At 37.3% G+C, this 18,644-nt stretch overlaps 1 protein-coding gene across 1 annotated transcript in view; it reads left to right on the top strand.

Annotated features, from left to right (window-relative positions):
* Positions 1-10,483, top strand: part of GSTCD (glutathione S-transferase C-terminal domain containing) — a 67,083-nt gene extending 56,600 nt beyond the window's left edge. Inside the window, exons 9-11 of the mRNA XM_075709358.1 lie at positions 655-685; positions 4,859-4,928; positions 10,347-10,483. Of these exons, the coding sequence (XP_075565473.1) occupies positions 655-685; positions 4,859-4,928; positions 10,347-10,483 (238 nt within the window). The remainder of the gene's footprint in view (positions 1-654; positions 686-4,858; positions 4,929-10,346) is intronic.
* Positions 10,484-18,644: the final 8,161 nt, after the last annotated feature.

Raw genomic sequence — 18,644 nt, 5'->3', positions numbered from 1 at the left:
CAGTTACATTTTTAGATCACGAAGACTGGAAATGGTCACTATGTTAGAAACTTTTGTTGCTGTAGATGCTGCAAGAATGTAAATTATGGTTTTGTGTTTGCTAAAATTTTGAATCTAACATCGTAAGTCTATGTAGAAAGTTATTTGGTTCATAACATATCAAACCTAGCTCAAGCTACGTTTTAGGGTTTGCTTTTTCTTTTTTCTTTATTTTGTATGATACTAAAACGTGATAGCTTGCCCATATGCCCATCTTGCCTGTGTTCTGTACTCAGTTCCATTGTAGAGGTACCTTACTTTTGTGATACGAACAAAATATATGCATGTCTAGAGATTGTGTACGTGTAATATAAAGTATTTATGTGACAACGTGGAAATGCCAGCAAATCTGTTAGCATTTATAATGATTTAAAGAGAGAATTTTTATGAATAATACAGTAGGGAAAAAAAAAAGATGACACCAAATACGCTTTTCCTTTTCTAGTGAACTGGAACTGTAATGGTTTCTGTTTTTTTTTTTTTAATGCCTTTCTGTAGGGTACAGATACTGCTATTTTGTTTAAAATGTGTTCAAGTATGTAATGATTGCTTCTATTTTCCACCTCTGCTTTTTTTTAGATGTTAGTTGAATTGGTCTTTTTTTTTTTTTTTCAGTCATCAGTTCAAAGAAATTTTGTCCTACAAGGTATGTAAAAGGGTTGCAGGGGGGAGAGGGTTACGTGCAGTTTCCTGCATTTCACTGGGTCTTCTTATAAAATGAAATATAAGTGGTTATCTTTTAATTGCAAGGAGGAGCATGTGTTATGTGAAATGTTCATTAGTAGTTCAGATGTCGTTGTGTTGCTTTCTCTCCACCATCCATTTGTTAAGGCTTTTTTTCTCCAATGAAATGAAATAGTTTCTCCACAAAAGAACTTTTTTTTTTTTTATCATAATGTATAAGCGAGCCATTCCTAAGATGCTTCAACAAGTATCAGTTAATGATTACAGGATACCAATTTATTTAGGTCTTAAATACAACTGTTCATACTGTGGAAATGTCTAACCATTTTTTAGGTAAAATTATTGCTTTTATAGATATTATTTTCTGATAAACATTAGATTTTTCCCTCTAATTTATGTCTAGAAGATTGGACATAGTGAGTAGGAAGAGCTTATACTCATCAGCAAGAATTTTATACAGTATTGTTTTTAAAACATTATTCAAAATAATTTCAAAAATATTCAAATGCGTTTTGACCCTGGGGAGCCAGGGTCTGTGTGGAGAAAAGAATGAGACATGCAGATCCAACAGAATGAAGATAACGGGGGAGTGAAAAAGGACAGGAGCAGAGGTGGACAGCAGACAACTGGTACTGATCTGTTAAGCTTTGTCTAGTGTGTTTAAACTAGTTAGTGATGAGCAACCAGAAATTTGAAGGTTAGATGCACTTAATGTGGTGTGGAAAGAAAATGTTTCCATTTGAGAGAAGCAAGGTTATATAGAAGCTTTACTAAGTTTACATGCCAAATCCTAGACAAGGGTCTTGGCGTTTACAATATAGGAAATGAATTTTGGAGATGCAGAATAATCCTTTGTAACAGAAATATGAGAAACAGTATTTCTAATATCCAAACGGGTTTTGGGACAGCGAGCATAACAAAGGTGCTATATGTAGCAGGAAAATGGAGATTATCCTTTTGAATTCTCAAGTAAGAGGGCATTTTAAAAAATTCAGAAAATTTCCAGCCATCCTGTATAGGGAAGTTCAGTTATCTGGTAATACCCTAATCTTATCTTCATGACAGTCTGGTTTATGTACACTTAGTAATTTACATGGAAATAAATGTGCACAGATTGAGATGATAAAAGCGGCACAGTGGATTTGGACCTGCCATTATTTTTTCCCTTGATTTAACATTCTTTTCAAAATATTTATATGTTTCTAACACATAATCACAAAGAACTCAGGTTTCAGTTCAGAAAAAGTTTATTTACTAACATATTATTAAAAGTAGACCTGTTGACAGTACAGAGGGACATGGTGACAATTATAAAGTCAAGGGTGCCTTGATTAGGATAGTGTGTATAATATCATTAAAGCTCAGTGAATTTTTTTCTTAATCTGTTAATCCATGGAGGTTTAAATCACGGGGTTTATCAACACTATAGAAGTTCCAGCATTTTATTATTTGTGTTGCAGAAGGGCACAGGGGCCAAGGACAATGCTAAAAACTATTGCTGCTCTTAATAATGTAAGAGTCTATACAAATGGTCTAGGCTGGTTGGTGCCTCAAATAATCCTAGTTATAAATAACTTCTGTTATACAGCTAGCTATATGCATTTTTATATTTCATATTAATAAATTGTTACAGGTTATTGGCTAGTAGCCAGAGCTACCATGTGTTAGCCAGACGTTGTCTTTGTCACCCCCCTCCAGTTCCCATTTTAAATTCATTTCTCTTATCTTTCATTTTACTGAGATCTAAAAAGACATCCAGAAGTCTGGCAATTCCAAAACTTTTTTGATGAGAACATTATGCTGTAATTCAATAGTTTATAGCTGCAAAGAATAAGGTTATGATAGCTGTAGATTTCTACCATGATACATTGTGAGACTCTATTTGTCAAGACACTCTCCTTATAGGAGGACTGGAAAGTAAAACTGAAGAACTTTGCACATACAGCTTTGAAAACTTAATAGGAATCGAAGATGTAGGTGTTCTAATAAGCAAGTTAACTGTTTATGCACGCACAAAGTTTGGGCAGTTTATAATTATCGTCATTATTTTAGAAATGCTTTTCTTATTTCTGCTGACAGGGAATGTGACAATTTAATGACTGTCATGGGGAAATGATGTAGTTGTAACTTAGGCTCTAGTTTAACTTTTTGGATCATCTCTGTAGGAAGCCAAGGCTTTAGAATCAGTCCAGATTTTCAGGTTAAGTGGTGAGGCTTACCTTGGCTCTGGTCTAGTTGGATGAGCTGAGAACCTGATGTTGCAAAGAGCTGGGTTGTGTTGGGTGCCTGGAGGCTGGTGACGGGTTCTGTGCTAACGTGGATCTTCTCTCTCTCCTCTGAATCTCTCTTTTTCTGCCAAAGCTGCCTATCACCACTTCTTCTCTCCTAACAGCAGCCACATTGCCTGTGGCTCTCCTTCTCCTCCATTCTCCAGTAGTCACATCTGGGTTTAACGTTTTCAGCTCTTTTGTACTACAAGAGCCATATTTTAACTGAACTGACTGGGCATAACATGTTTAAGTCCTAAACATGTTATAACATGTACTCATTTTGCTTGCATATTTCTTATGGAGCTGTGAGCTGAAAACCTTCATGTGAATGAGCGGTACTAGGGAACAAATATCCCTGCCTCAAAATATTGTAAATTTATTTAAATGACTAATATTTGAATATCAAGTAGTGATAATATTTTATTTTATAATATGTGGGTGAACTTTTTTGTGGTCAGGCATATATTAAATTCATTAATTGGATGGAGTGTACTGTGGAGGGAGTTACCATCTCGATTTAATATGAAGATGGAATTTCATTCAGGCTTTTTGTGAAATGAAAACTTTTGGATGTTTATGTCCCCCTAATAAAAAGCTGGAGTAAGTATCCTTACTTCAGGATACTGAAGGAAGCTGAAGTATCCTTGCGTGAAGTTGCTCTCTCTATCTGTTACAGGAACCAAACCTTTAAAATCATCATTTTGTATCTGACAAGAATGAAAAAAAAAAAAAGTCGTCTTTTTGATGCAAGACACGTCATTTTTTTCAGAACTGTAGCTCTGGAAGCTTTGCTTAGCAGAGCACTTCTTGTTGTTGTCCGTTTCTGTTTTCTCCCCATGACATTATGGGACACTTAGGAATGCTGTACGGTTCTAAAATGGTTCTGATTGACTCTGTCCTGTATTTAGTATTGCAGCTGTCCCAAAGAGCGCAGCTGTCATCAGAGCATTCATTTCATTGCTACACCTTCAAGTCTTTTTCTCTCACTGTCTGGCTAACTTGCCTTTCTTAGCTTGGCTAGTCTTTGAGAAACCATTATGCTAGCATAGGTGGTGTTTTTTGAAGGCAAATGAGGATGGGGTTTTGCCTGCTTGTGTTGTGATCTAAGCAGGGAGTAAAGTGGTGGGGCTAACCCTCTGCTGCACCATACCCCTGCGTGACAAGACAGGAAGAAAGCAACAGCAGCTGTTGTAGAAGCCTCTGCAGAAACTTAAGTGAAACAGGGGTAGTTTGAAAGTGAATTGTGCTCATTTTGATGTAGGAAACTTCCCTATTCACAGCCAGGTATTTTTTGCCTTCAGGATCAATTTTGCCTTCAGGATCTTTTGGGTTGATCCTGAATGGATTTGGCAGTGGAGAGGAAGTTTGACCCACAAGGGAATTCTTCTGGGATTCAAAATCACTGCTTGGGAGAAATGTGAAGTAGTTCAAATCACCTATTTAAGAATTTTGTCTTGGCTGCTTGTTGATGCAGAGATGCTGTCCCATGATGACTGCTAAAAGAAGGCTGTGTTGCTCATCAGTAATCGAAGGCAAAATTAGTCTGCACTATGTCTTTGAAGAATGCTATTTTGTATACATTGCATCCAATTCAACTACTGCAGAGAATTAGAGAAAGTTTAGCAGGAAACAAATAACTCATGAGTAGAAATGTGGTTGTGGTTACAAGCACTTAATTTACACACAATTATTTACAAGCCAAAGCAGTATCAAAATTAGAATTTGCACACATAATTTTTCTAGAAATATAATCTTCAACATCATAGCATTTTTGATACTTTTAAACATTTAATTAGTTTTTCTTAGTTTATTTGGAAGAGGGAAATGCTACTAGACCAAATTTCTGTATTTTTTTTTTTCCCTAGGAGCACATGATCCTTTGCAGATTTGCAGATCAGACAGCTCTTCAGCTTCCACCTGAACGCAGGCTAATTGGTATGAATTTCTGCAGCTGTTGTGTAAACTATCTCAGTAATGTATTTACCTTGATACATAAAGGAAGAAGTAGTACATTTATGAACAGGGCATTAAGTTGCTGTCTTCATATAACAATTGAAAAATTTGGGTTTCTTCACATTTTGCCTCTTGCTGTTCTGAACTATGGTATAGAAACTCTTTTCTTCTTTCAGAATTATCAATACGAGATAGAGGATTTACATTTTACTGATTTTTGTTGCTTCATCTTTTTTTTTCCTCCCACCATTGTTTGAAAAGAAGGAAGTCTTTGTAAAGTTCACTAAAGTCCTGCTATTGCCAGTTTATCTTACATTAGAAGCACAGGCTATTTGTAGCAGTGATTTTCAGTGTGCACCCTTTATCCTGCTTGTAATCACTGGTAATAACTCTCTTAGAAGGGCAAACATATAATGCCAGCTGGAAATGATAAGGCTAAATTGCAGAGGTTGGGCTAGTTTTGGTACAGGAAGGCTTAAGAAGAGACAAACCTGTTTGGTCCACTGTCCTGGTTTTGGCTGGGATAGAGTTAATTTTCTTCCTAGTAGCTGGCATAGTGCTGTGTTTTGGATTTAGTAGGAGAATAATGCTGGTAACACACTGATGTTTTAGTTGTTGCTAGGCAGTGCTTACACTAGTCAAGGACTTTTCAGCTTCCCATGCTCTGCCAGGTGCACAAGAAACTGGGAGGGGGCACAGCCAGAATAGTTGATCCAAACTGACCAAAGGGCTGTTCCATACCATATGATGTCATGCCCAGTATATAAACTGGGGGGGTTGGCTGGGGGGCAGCGATCGCTGCTCGGGGACTGGCTGGGCATCGGTCAGCAGGTGGTGAGCAATTGCATTGTGCATCACTTGCTTTGTATATTATTATTATTACTATTTTACTTCATTTCAATTATTAAACTGTTCTTATCTCAACCCATGATTTTTTTTTACTTTTGCCCTTCCAATTCTCTCCCCCACCCCACTGAGCGGGAGGAGGGTGAGTGAGTGGCTGTCTGGGGCTTGGTTACCGACAGAGCCTATAGCACAACACCCACCTCATTATTATGATCATCATAATAATTTTAGAAAAAAACGCAACAGGTTTTCTGGGATTTTTTTTTTTTTTTAAAATAGTTAATAATATTTATAATTTGAAGGCTTTACCAAGAACACAGTTTGGCTTACCCCTTACTTGGGGTACTAGCCTTCCCATTGTGGGGAAACTTGTGTTACAGGTACAGCAGTGCGTGACTCAATTTTTACATTTCGATAGTCAGTTGTGTTTCAGGTTTGTACTTTACTGCCTTCTGAGTAAGAGCAGCTGCCTTCTGTTGGGTCATTTCCGTGCAATTAATGGCCAAAGTAAGTTGATCCCTGAGATTTGACTTTCTTGGTCAGGTGTCAGTGATATCTGAGGAAAAGAAATGCAAGAAGCTATCATTAAGATAGAGGGAATTTCATTACTCAGAAGGACAGCAAAATACATAACACTTCAAATATTTGGAATAAGCAAAGCCATTTCTTCATTACGTGCAATATTCTAGTATTCTTTGACTTACAAAAGGGTATAACATGCTCCTGTCTGGTATTAATGTTCTGACGGAAGCTATAAATTAGTTTCCAGGTCAGAAAAGACAGAAGGGGCTGGGAACTCTCAGGATATATCTGTGCATTCTTGGCTTGCAAGAAACACATAGAAGTATATTAAAGCAGTAGCAGCAAATAATCATAATGTCTTTACAAAGCTTCTTTTGAGGAATTCAAAGTATTTACTCGCTGCACAAAAAGAAAATAATACAGGTTCTGAGATAACAATATCTATTTTTTAATAAATTTATTGGCTCTCTTGCTATTTGAAAAAAAAAAAAATCCAAACAAACAAAAGAGCAGTGTTCAGTTACTAGTGTAGCACCCCGCATTGCCTCCTGCTGCTTGCCAGGTGGACTGAAAATTGGAAAAAGACCCAAAAAACTTTTTTGAAAGATCGTAACTTTTATCTGTTCTCTGTCTCTGAAACTGTAATTTTTTTTCACAAATTTTATCTTTTATGTGCTTTGCCCTGACAAAAAACCAAACATAAATCTTATTCCTCTCCCTTCCCCTACATCATTGCTTTTTCTGTTTTAAAGAATGTTCTTTTTTCTTTAAGTTCCATGTAATACTAATCTCTTTCAGTGAAGATCATTCCCATTTCAGTGTTCTGTTTCAGCTTTGAAACTGGTTTTATGGGAATCTTGTTGGGGTAGGTACTTTCAAGTCTTGCTTGCAAATAGTTGAAGATTGAATCAGATCATTGTTACAGCCATGGTGAGGTTTTTTGGTTGGTTTTTTTTTTTAATTTAACTTTGTGCAGTGCACGACCAGGTATTGAGAAAACTGTGTAGATTTCATTTAATGAAAATATTCCTGAACAGGTGGAGAGTTTTTCTTTTCTATTGTAAATGGTGGCAAAACGACTCGTTCTGTGACTTTTTGAATATTTAAGGTTGTATTGTAAATTGTATTTTAGCAATTACCACTGAATTTATGCAGCTTCAGTGAAGTGACAAATCATTTTGTTTCATTACTTGTAATCCCCTAAAGCACTAACATACAGCATTCTGTCTGTGACTGTCATGGCTGAAACAACACATTGGTCAAAGGAGTTATCGCCAATTCCTGTGGTATCTGTGAACGTAAAAATACGCAGTTGAACGCAGTCTGCTACACACAGCAGTTCCCTCTTAAATGAACAAAGTTTTGTTTCCCATTTTCACTGGACATGTGTGTTTTATCCACTACATGCAGCAGTGGGACCTGAGTGCAAACATACTGAATGGTTTTGTGAACATCACTACAGTGCACCCGATTTATTCTGTCTGATCACAGAACTGCTCCATGTATTTCACGTGGTCTTACTGAGAGAGCCCTGGGAACCAGGTCCCATTGTGACAATCCCAACTCCCCTTTGGTGTGTACACTTTGAACAGTAATGATATTGCTGTCAGTGGTAGGAGCGTGTACATGCCATTTTGTTCAACCAACAGCAGAAGGTGATTTTCTATGAAACCACAAATGTAGGAGAATAGTGCCACAAGAAGTGATTTACGGAGATCTATCCTGGTTGGTTATATAAACTGGTAATTTCTCCCTGCAACACATAAATACATACAGGACTGAGTTGGAAAGTTCTTTTTCAGACCTAATCTTATTATTGTATCTCTAAATTGTCTCCTACCCAATTACTCCCCCTCTCAAATTCCAAGCCACCAACAAAACGGAGTCCAAATGTCATAATATTGGTAAGGTCAAAGTATTGACTTTCTTTTGTAACTAAAGAATTCAGCTGAGAAGTAGAAAATACTTCTGGCCATCGGCTCACTGTGGAAAGGCAGAATAATTGGACCGAGTACTGTATTAAAGTGTGATGTGCACCAGCTGTTCTGAAATACAAGCGTACTAAGGTGCATGTTAGTGCCACCTACCCAAAACTTCTACAGGCACCTAACAGATGGTTACCAGGGCTTGTAATGATACAGGCACTCAAGCTCTGTATATATTCAGGGGAGAGATGGGCAGTTCCAGAGGGTAGTTTGGAATGCCAGACTTGCATCCTGATGGTAAACAGAATGAGTGCTCCTGTCTCTTCCCTTCATAGAATCATACAATCGTTTAGGTTGGAAAAGACCTTTAAGATCATCAAGTCCAACTGTTAACTGAACACTGCCAAATCCACCACTAAACCATGTCCTTAAGCGCCACATCTACACGTCTTTTAAATACCACCAGGAATGGGGACTCAACCACTTCCCTGGGCAGCCTGGTCCAATGCTTGACAACCCTTTCCGTGAAGACGTTTTTCCTCATATCCAATCTAAACCTTCCCTGGCACAACCTGAAGCCATTTCCTCTTGTCATATCGCTTGTTACTTGGGAGAAGAGACCAACATCCACCTCACTACAGCCTCCTTTCAGGTAGTTGTAGAGAGTGATAAGGTCTCCTCTCAGCCTCCTCTTCTCCAGGCTAAACAACCCCAGTTCCCTCAGCTGCTCCTCATAAGAACTGTGCTCCAGACCCTTCACCAGCTTCGTTGCCCTTCTCTGGACACGCTCCAGCACCTCAATGTCCTTCTTGTAGTGAGGGGCCCAAAACTGGACACAGTATTCCAGGTGTGGTCTCACCAGTGCCAAGTACAGGGGGACAAGCACTTCCCTGCTCCTGCTGGCCACACTATTCCTGATACAAGCCAGGATGCTGTTGGCCTTCTTGGCCACCTGGGCACGCTGATGGCTCATGTTCAGCCGGCTGTCTACCAACACCCCCAGGTCCTTTTCAGCCAGGCAGCTTTCCAGCCACTCTTCCCCAAGCCTGTAGCGTTGCATGGGGTTCTTGTAAGGACCTGGCACTTGGTCTTGTTAAACCTCATACAGTTGGCCTCAGCCCATCAATCCAGCCTGTCCAGATCCCTCTGTAGAGCCTTCCTACCCTCAAGCACATCAGCACTCCCGCCCAACTTGGTGTCATCTCAGATCCCAAATATATTTAACTATACAATTCTGTCAGGAACAAGAAGAGACATAGGACCATTGGACTGTGCCTTGTTTGTGACTTGAGACTGTATGACTGTTAGTGATAAAACACTTCAGGGAAGTGCTAAGTCTTTCTTGCAAGAGAGTTTCAAACTGCTGAAAATACTATCTGACAAATCAGTTCTGTATTTCACAACATAATTATAGTGAGTAAATATGTAAAGATAAATGGTCCCATGATCTTGGCATGGCTGTATCATAATACAAACTTCTAAGCAGAAAAAACCCTTGAATTTACCCTTCCCATTTTTTCTGCAGGTAAATCTGAGATAAGATTAGTTTTCATTATTAATTTAGTATTTTTGTTTATAAGCAGTTACATTCATGTATCTCAAATCAATTACACTGGATCACTGTTTGGTGTTTTAATCTTTTATTGGTATTCAATAACCAGAGATTTTCAGATTTTAGATGAAAGTACAGGAGGAAAACAGTTATGGTTATAAAGGGAGTAGAATTTTGGCAATTTGGAGAGCTAAAGGGTAAACTAGGCATTTTTTTTCTTCCTGTGTCTTTTACATTAATGCATGGATTTTTCTGTAAGTTTTGAGAATACTTAAAAATAGTTGTGCCTGTTATGTTTCTCCATATATAAATAGTTAATAATCCTTCTCAAGCTCTTTGCCAAATGAGGTTTACAGGTCACAGATGTGATTTAGAACTATTAGTGAGTGTCTATTTGAAGCAAAGCAGATTAAGATAGTTTTTTAAGTGGATTTAGAACTTATTTTTTAGATTACTTACTGACGTGTTTTCCTAACATTGAATATTGAAGTGCACATTTTGGATAATGTTTCTACATTTTTAGAGTTTCCATACTCTCCTTTGCTCTCATTTTAGGAAAGCAGTGTATGGGGCTTGTGGATCTGGATCGGGCATGGGCTGCAGAAGAATGTAACTATTCTGTGCAAGTTATATCTATGGAGCCAGAGAGTTGTTCTCCAAAGAACAATATGTTTGTGGGCATCCCTACTTAGAGTGTGAAACTTGCATTTGATTTGAAGTTGAACATAAATCTTCAGCACATAATGACATCCAGCAGATACAAGCATAGCTGGGAACCAGACATCACGCATCTTGAACCCATTGCATTGGGAAAAGGAAGCAGCGCAGAAATTCTTAGAAAGTGAACTGCATGCAGAGCATCACAAATCGTACTTGTTATGTGTCATTAAGCAATTTTTGGTTCTCTTACTGAGAATTTTCTGGATCTAATGACTGTGCATGGAATCATGTCCATCTGCAAAGGTTTAGAAAAAAGTTGGTCTCATTGAAGGGAAGGTGGTTTCCTTTTTAGTAAAGCTGTCTTGGCTGCTTCAAAATTGCATTCATGTTCAAAACTGCATTTATGCTCATAAGCAGAGCAGTTGTCAGCCAATAATGCAGATCACTAGAGGACCAGAAAAGATCAAATTTATGGTGTTAGTGAAGAAGGCTGTGCAACAGGTCGTGGCTTGACTTGGCTAAAGAATTCCATACTACTGTAGAAAGATTATTTTTAATAAAAGTTCATCAGAATACTTTGGGCATCATTCTGCTTGTAGAAAAATGTATTCTAACCAATCTTTTTAAGAAGACTTAAAAATTATCTTTAAATATTACACAAGAATTCTGTAACCAGGCATTTGAAAGTGTCTTTAGTTAAAGAAAGCAAACCCGTATTTACACATGGACCAGATAACGGGAGCTAGTGATGATGATAGCGAATGGATACTTCACTGCCACCTCTGCTGATTGAAATGTATTGCTTCCCATTCTTAAGAAACTTGCTGTCAGAAGAAATTTTTAAGGACAGTTCATATGTCTATATACATCATCTTCATTGATTTTATAGTCAGTTTAAAATTTGAACAAAATTGCAGTTGTGGAACCATTTGAAAAGATCAACCACAGACATGTTACTGTAAAATGAAAATAAATGTTATTCTGTGCTCTGATTAGTAGGCAGTTTTCTACCCTAATTTAAAATCATCTCTTGACACTAACACAATGGAACATAGCTTCTATTTTTCCTGCATGTTTATGGGTTTGATATGTTTATGAATTCTGCCATGGATCAATTTAAATATATCTGAAGGTTGGTCAGTGTGAACATACCTTCAATGCATGTGGCACACAGAACTACAGACAACAACAGGTACTGGAGGAAAAAAAAAGATCCTGAAATATTCTTCATGAAACTTATACCTCTAAATGATCTAAATACTTGAGTTTTTTTAACGTGAAGACTGAACGAAGTGGCACACTTATTTGGAAACACAAAGGTAAGCAAGTAGGTATGATTTCATACCTTTAGCCTGAGTTCTCAGTAGATAATGATGTAGTATTTTTTCTGCAGCTTTTTATAGTTACAGGAGTGCTGGAGGTTGGAAGAATATATAGCAAATATAAAATATGTGGCAATACCAATTGCTTCCAGGGTTTTCTCTCGTACTTGCCCAAAGAGAACTCAGTTTTTAAGATAGCAGTGTGCCAAGTCTGAACTTTATCCATGTTAAATTACTTTATTTAGAACTCCAGATACTGTGTCTGGAGGGAGAAAATGTCTCTTCATTACCTTTTTGTGCTGAAGGAAGAACTCATCAAGGTGAGACACCTGATGCAAGCTTTGATGCTCTTGACGGTGAAGATTTTCACAATGCTCTGCTCCAGGCAATGGGTACCAATATGACTGTTTTAACTGTGGTGACGTTGAATATTTGGCATGGTCTGATATTATGCAATAATAAATAGCTTTCAGTAGAGCAAAAATCTATGCTGTTACATGCTTCAAAATTAATACAATGTCTGTCTCAATAGTCTGTAGTAGTTTTTGGATCTATCAGAAAATGGAGAAGGAATGCATTTGGGATGTGCCACAGGGAGCATGTGTGCCACTGCATAAAAGATAAAAATTACTTTTTTTGACAGGTAAAACCCAGTAGTTATTGGAAACAGAGGTGGAGAAAGGAGCCTTATTTGGACAAATGTCCAAGAGGTTATTAGATACTTAATACAGTCAAGAAAAACAGATAAAATCATGCAAAAATCTGAATACCAATCTCTGTTTTGTTTGGGGTTCACAGGAAGAAAAGATTTACACAAGCAAGGGAGAAAACCTGCAAAACCAGTACTGTGTTTATATGCATCATGACATCCTGTTTTTCTTGGATGGGCCAAACTGTAGAAAGTGAGTTTGTGACAGGTGTTTTTTTTTTTTTTCCAGAGAGCAGGGGTATTTTGATGGCATCTTGTAATATCCATCACCGTGATGGCTTACAGGATGGTGAGACTGCATCCCATTTATAATACTACTTTGTGATCTTGTCACTGTTGGCATCAGTGGGCTCTGGTTTCTTTTCTTCTCAGGAGAACAGAATCTTCCTCATGTCTAAGGATGGAGTTACATTACTGTGAATAGTAAAGCCTGAACTATACTTGAGGTAAAATGGTGTTTTGTTTATTGAAAACTGAAGAGAAGCAGATGAAAAAAAGCATAAAAAGGAGAAGATATTTTCAACAGCTGATAATAGCTAATTTACCACAGATTAAAATGCCACTGTGTGCCATATACTTCACTCTAGAAATGTGAGCTGAATTATAGAATCATAGAATCATTTAGATTGGAAAAGACCTTTAAGATCATCCAGTCCAACCATTAACATTACATTACCAAGTCCACCACTAAAACAATTAAGGGTATAGTAGCAATTTCATGTTTCCTGGCTTGGTGGCTGGATTGTTTTTAATGAAAGTAAAAACTAGGAATCATTAAGATTGGAAAGGACCTCTAAGATCATCATATTACTTTTTAGTTATTAATTTGTTACATGTTTCCATATACATAAAGGGTATGGAATGAATAGAGCCTAGAATTCGCTAAACAAGGTGACTGGACATTGTGGTCCTGGTAAGTGAACAACTGTTGTTCTTCTAGCAGCTTGTTATGCAAGGAGCTAGCTCGATGTCTTAAGATGCACAGCTAAATACTATTTGTGTTTCTTATGTGTCTGGCCCCACTGGGACCAGATGTATGTTGTCCTAACATAGTCATAATTTTCCATTGTCTTGCCAGTCGTCTTTTATGTTACCCTTGAAGCCAGTAATGCTGGAAAAAGTAAGTTTATAACAGGAAACTGATGACCAAACTGAACTGAGCTCCTCTGTGTGTGTGTTAGTTGTCTGTGTGTACATGTATCTTTATTTTTGTTCTTTCGTTTTTGTCTTTATCATCTTAATTATCTGCTTCCTCAATCCTATTTCAAGAGGTATTAGTATTGCCATATTTAGGCATGGGTAGTAATAAATAAGGGGCGTTCCTAGTAATACATTGTGCCCCCTAATTTTTCTGTGGCTTGATCTTAACAAAAAACAATTGGGATGTTAGTATGACTCTGCTAAACCAATTTTTTTTTTTTTTTAAATGAAAATTACACATTGTCAAAATTACCCATTGATCATTCTTACAAAGACACATATGAAATGATTCATTCACAGGGCTGCCATAAATTTTAGACTGATGTTTTCTGTTTCTGATTATTGCTTGACTTTCACCTGGTGGGTGTCATTTGAAAATACAATGATAATAAGCAAAAATATCTTTTTAAATAGCTGTCTTCCTAGGTGACATGCTATGCTAGGTATTCTCATTGAAAAGAACAATTAAACAAAACCTGTATGGTCAAGTATGTACGCATATAATTTTATGAGCTTTAAGTAACCTGCAGTGAAGTGGCACGCAGCTGATTTTATAATGGGTTTATATGGATATTAGTTTAGCTAGACACCATCAGCTACAGCTATCTTCTGTCAAGATTTTGGTTTAGGATTAGTAATTTACCATTTCAATTAATACATATGTATTTTTTTTTTAAAGAGTATTGAGCTACAAAAACATTTCTTAACAAAAGGTAACTGAACAGCTGAAGTGTTGGTTTGAGTCTTAGTGCTTAATTGCTTAGTTGTCAGCAGAAAGAAAAGCACAATTTTTTCCTTTAACCCTATTCAAGTACTATTCAAGTACTACTTTCAGTGTTTTTGCCTGGGAGCATTGGCCTGTCATACCAAACTCCTGATGTACAATCTCAGTCTAAGTTCCTGTAATTTTATTACTACTTTTTTTTTTTAGGAAAAAAAAAGGAAAACCTAGGTATCATACATGTATCTGTCTACATGTCTAGTGTCAAAAGTGTTACTTACATGCCTCTTTAATAAAATGAAGAAAACATCAGAACTTTCTATGCTCAGACTTGCGCTTAAACTACCTGGCTATCATAGTTTCAGTTCAGTAGCTTGTCCTTAGCAAGTTTCAGCTTATTAGAACTATCATTAAAAGAAATTCCAGTTCCTAAGTTAATAATATTAAGATTATATGCAAAAAGTAAAACTGAAACCAAATTAATTTTCTCTTTGCTTTTAGCTTTTATTGACAGAGAAATTAAATGAATAATGAAGTGTCCTGCTCTGCATTCTTCCCCTCAAAGTGAATTTAAGAAAATACTACTATTCTCAGAATTCCCCTGATAAGCCTCATATGTAAGGAAGAGTGTTTAGGATAGTTTTATAATAAATCACTCGGGTCATTTCTGAGTGAAAACAGAACAGTTTTTAAACTTTGTATGTGTCAAATGGTATATTTCCTAACTTGTAACTCAAAATTATTTTACCTTAAATGTTTGAAATTTTTGCAAAATTTTTTTTTTAAAGGTGGTAGTGGAAATGTTCATTTTTTGGAAAGTGAGTGATACTATTTGAGTATTCTTGTTAATTAAGTAATCACTGATTCTAGAAATTAAATGACTGACTAATACTATGCTTGTTCCCCTTCAGACTATATTTTACCTGATTGTTGCTGATCTTTCATAAGTTTGCACAACATTAGCTGTGATGGAACCCTTGAAACAGATTTGCTAAATGATACAGTTTTACTAATATTGAATATGACTATTAATTTTAGTTGTACTCTTTTTTAAAAAAAAAAAAAACCAAAATAAAACATTTTCCAGTATCATTGACAAATATGAACCTGTTGTGTGAATTGAAATATACCTGTATTGCTTCAGTAGTTTTACTGTCACATTCCTTGTGATAAATTTGTCATTATTCCCTGAGTGAAAGATGTCCCTTGACCTTTAAGAATTAAAAGAGCACTTAGGATACATGAGGTTTGGACAGGCTGGACCGATAGGCTGAGGCCGATTATATGAGGTTCAGCAAGGCCAAGTGCTGGGTCCTGCATTTGGTCACAACAACCCCGTGCAACGCTACAGGCTTGGGGAAGAGTGGCTGGCGGAAAAGGACCTGGGGGTGTTGGTCGACAGCCGGTTGAATATGAGCCATCAGCGTGCCCAGGTGGCCAAGAAGGCCAACAGCATCCTGGCTTGTATCAGGAATAGTGTGGCCAGCAGGAGCAGGGAGGTGATTGTTCCCCTGTACTCGGCGCTGGTGAGGCTGCACCTGGAATACTGTGTCCAGTTTTGGGCCCCTCACTACAAGAAGGACATTGAGGTGCTGGAGCGTGTTCAGAAAAGGGCAACAAAGCTGGTGAAGGGTCTGGAGCACAGGCCTTATGAGGAGCGGCTGAGGGAACTGGGATTGTTTAGCCTGGAGAAGAGGAGGCTGAGAGGAGCCCTTATCGCTCTCTACAACTCCCTGAAAGGAGGTTGTAGTGAGGTGGGTGTTGGTCTCTTCTCCCAAGTAGTTAGCGATAGGACGAGAGGAAATGGGCTCAAGCTGTGTCAGGGGAGGTTTAGATTGGATATTAGGAAAAATTTCTTTACGGAAAGGGTAGTCAAGCATTGGAACAGGCTGCCCAGAGAGGTGGTGGAGTCACCATCCCTGGAAGTGTTCAAAAAACGTGTAGATGTGGCACTTTGGGACATGGTTTAGTAGGCATGGTGGTGTTGGGTTGGTGGTTGGACTGATGATCTTAGAGGTCCTTTCCAATCTTAATGATTCCTAGTGTTTACTTTCATTAAAAAATTATCCAGTCACCAAGCCAGGAAACATGAAATTCCTCCTCTACCCTTAACTGGTTTAGTGGTGGACTTGGTAGTGTTAGGTTAATGGTTGGACAGGATGATCTTAACAGTCTTTTCCAACCTGAACAATACTGTGATTCTATGATTGAAATCACGGCTGCACTGAAGATGTCAAGCTGTCCATGATACTGTGGAAAATAAGTTTTCCTCCACTGACTTTCAAATACATGAAACATCACTTTTTAATTATTTTTGTGTACTGCGGCCCTTCTATGTTTATACTCCATTGTTGTAGGTATTTGAAAAGTTTTAAGGGACTTCTATTTTAAAACCATCTGAGTTAGCTTCAAATGTAAATACTAATATTTTTGGGGGTGTTAAATTGATCTTTTGAGAGGTTGAGTGAGACTTGGCTAATAGAGCCTGTAAGACCATATTGGAGTTGTGACCTCCTGATGAAAAGCTCTTGAACTGTTTTTTATATATATTGGACATGAACAGCGGCAGAAATCTTATGTAATTCTGTAGATTGCTACAGTAGACATGCATGCAGCAGAATGGAAAATAGGTATGGAATTCAGAGCTAAAACAAAAATTACCCAGGCTGAACTCTTTGTACTTTCCCAGGGAGATACAGCTGGTAGTTGCTGAGTGGAGCAGATACACAAGTGAGACAGGTCATGGCGTATGTAAGTACTGAAGTGTCACAATGCAGTGATAGCCTAGAGAGGTGTACCGTGTGTGCCAAATCCAATAGGAAACATGCTCACAATGGAGACTTGATTCTTTCAGCCCTAAGGAAGCATTTCATCAGCAGGTTGTAAATTCTGCACCTGTATATGGGACAACGATATGTAAGTTGTATTACAACCCAATTTTATTGGATTCATCGTGAAAATCTTATAAAACATTTACTCACTGATCAAAATGCATGGATAAACCACCTGCAGAGAAGAACAATTACTGTTTCTCACTTAACAAATCTGAAGCTTGAAAGATGCTGCTGATGTGGTGACATCATGCTGATGTGGTGACATCATGCTGATGTGATATCATTTGTTCTCCTTTTTAGATCTGTACCTACACACTTCTCTGCCACCTATGGTTTGGTTATTTCACAGCAAGTACATTGGAGTGTAGAAATAGTTTATTGCTGATCATACTACTGCTGATACTGCTTTTTTTTTAATTATCCCTTCTTTTCAAAGGATGTCTTTTTGAGTTTGGAATCCATTCATCAACACTAGTGCTCAGTATGGTATTTGTATATTGGTGAGGATTGAATTACATTTCTTGAAGCTTAGGAAAAAAAAATCTCCGTTCTGTCTGCCTTTAGAATCAGAGTACAATTAAATGAGTGGTGGACCCAGGAGAATCTTACATATGTGAGAACTAAAATAATGTCAATAATTATGTTATATATGTGATCATGAAATTTGGATAAACTGTCACTTGCTAGTTGCAAAAGGCGTAGAAATAGATATAGCATACAGAAAAGCAATTGTGCTTCTTAGCCATGTTCATTTCATATGCCAAAGCCAAAGTCTAATTTAATGTTTTTGTGCACTTTAATCCATCAAAAACATTAGTTCACATTAAAATTCTTGTACTTTTGTCAGTCCTGACAATTGTCATTTTAGCATGCTATTATAGCTCCCATTTTTCTTGCTTTCCCCTCTCCCAGTGCTAGTTTTCCAACCCAGATCGTTAGTTTGGGTGTGTTGGAACAGCATTCCACACATATTTTTGTTAACAGCTTTTTGTGAGTGTTAGTGTCAATTTAAAATAACATGCCAGTGTACTTAATATGGCCTTTATTCTAATATGTCATTGTTGTAATTTTTAACGTTTTTGTTAGTATTTGGTTGCTTTTGCTGCATTTAACACTATAATTAGAACTTGGAGGTTTTTGGAAGGACTGTATTTTCGAATGTATGAAGATAGAGTAAATTACTGTACTTTGAACTGTTACCAGTACAACTATGTTGTAGGTCACTTTCAATTATAGCAATATAATTCTAAGTTATATTCAAGAGAAATGCACTTGTCCAGTCATGGACACAAGAGACAAAGGAAAAACAGCTCCGTTACATGAAAGTAATAAAGAGGAAATGGTCTATCTAAGGTAAGCAATGCAGTGGTAAATTCGTCTGTGCCATGGAACAGAAAACTAAAAAGT

Source organism: Pelecanus crispus, chromosome 4 (assembly GCF_030463565.1).
Source record: "Pelecanus crispus isolate bPelCri1 chromosome 4, bPelCri1.pri, whole genome shotgun sequence".
Taxonomy (NCBI): domain Eukaryota; kingdom Metazoa; phylum Chordata; class Aves; order Pelecaniformes; family Pelecanidae; genus Pelecanus; species Pelecanus crispus.
This window is presented reverse-complemented; position numbering and strand designations above follow the sequence as displayed.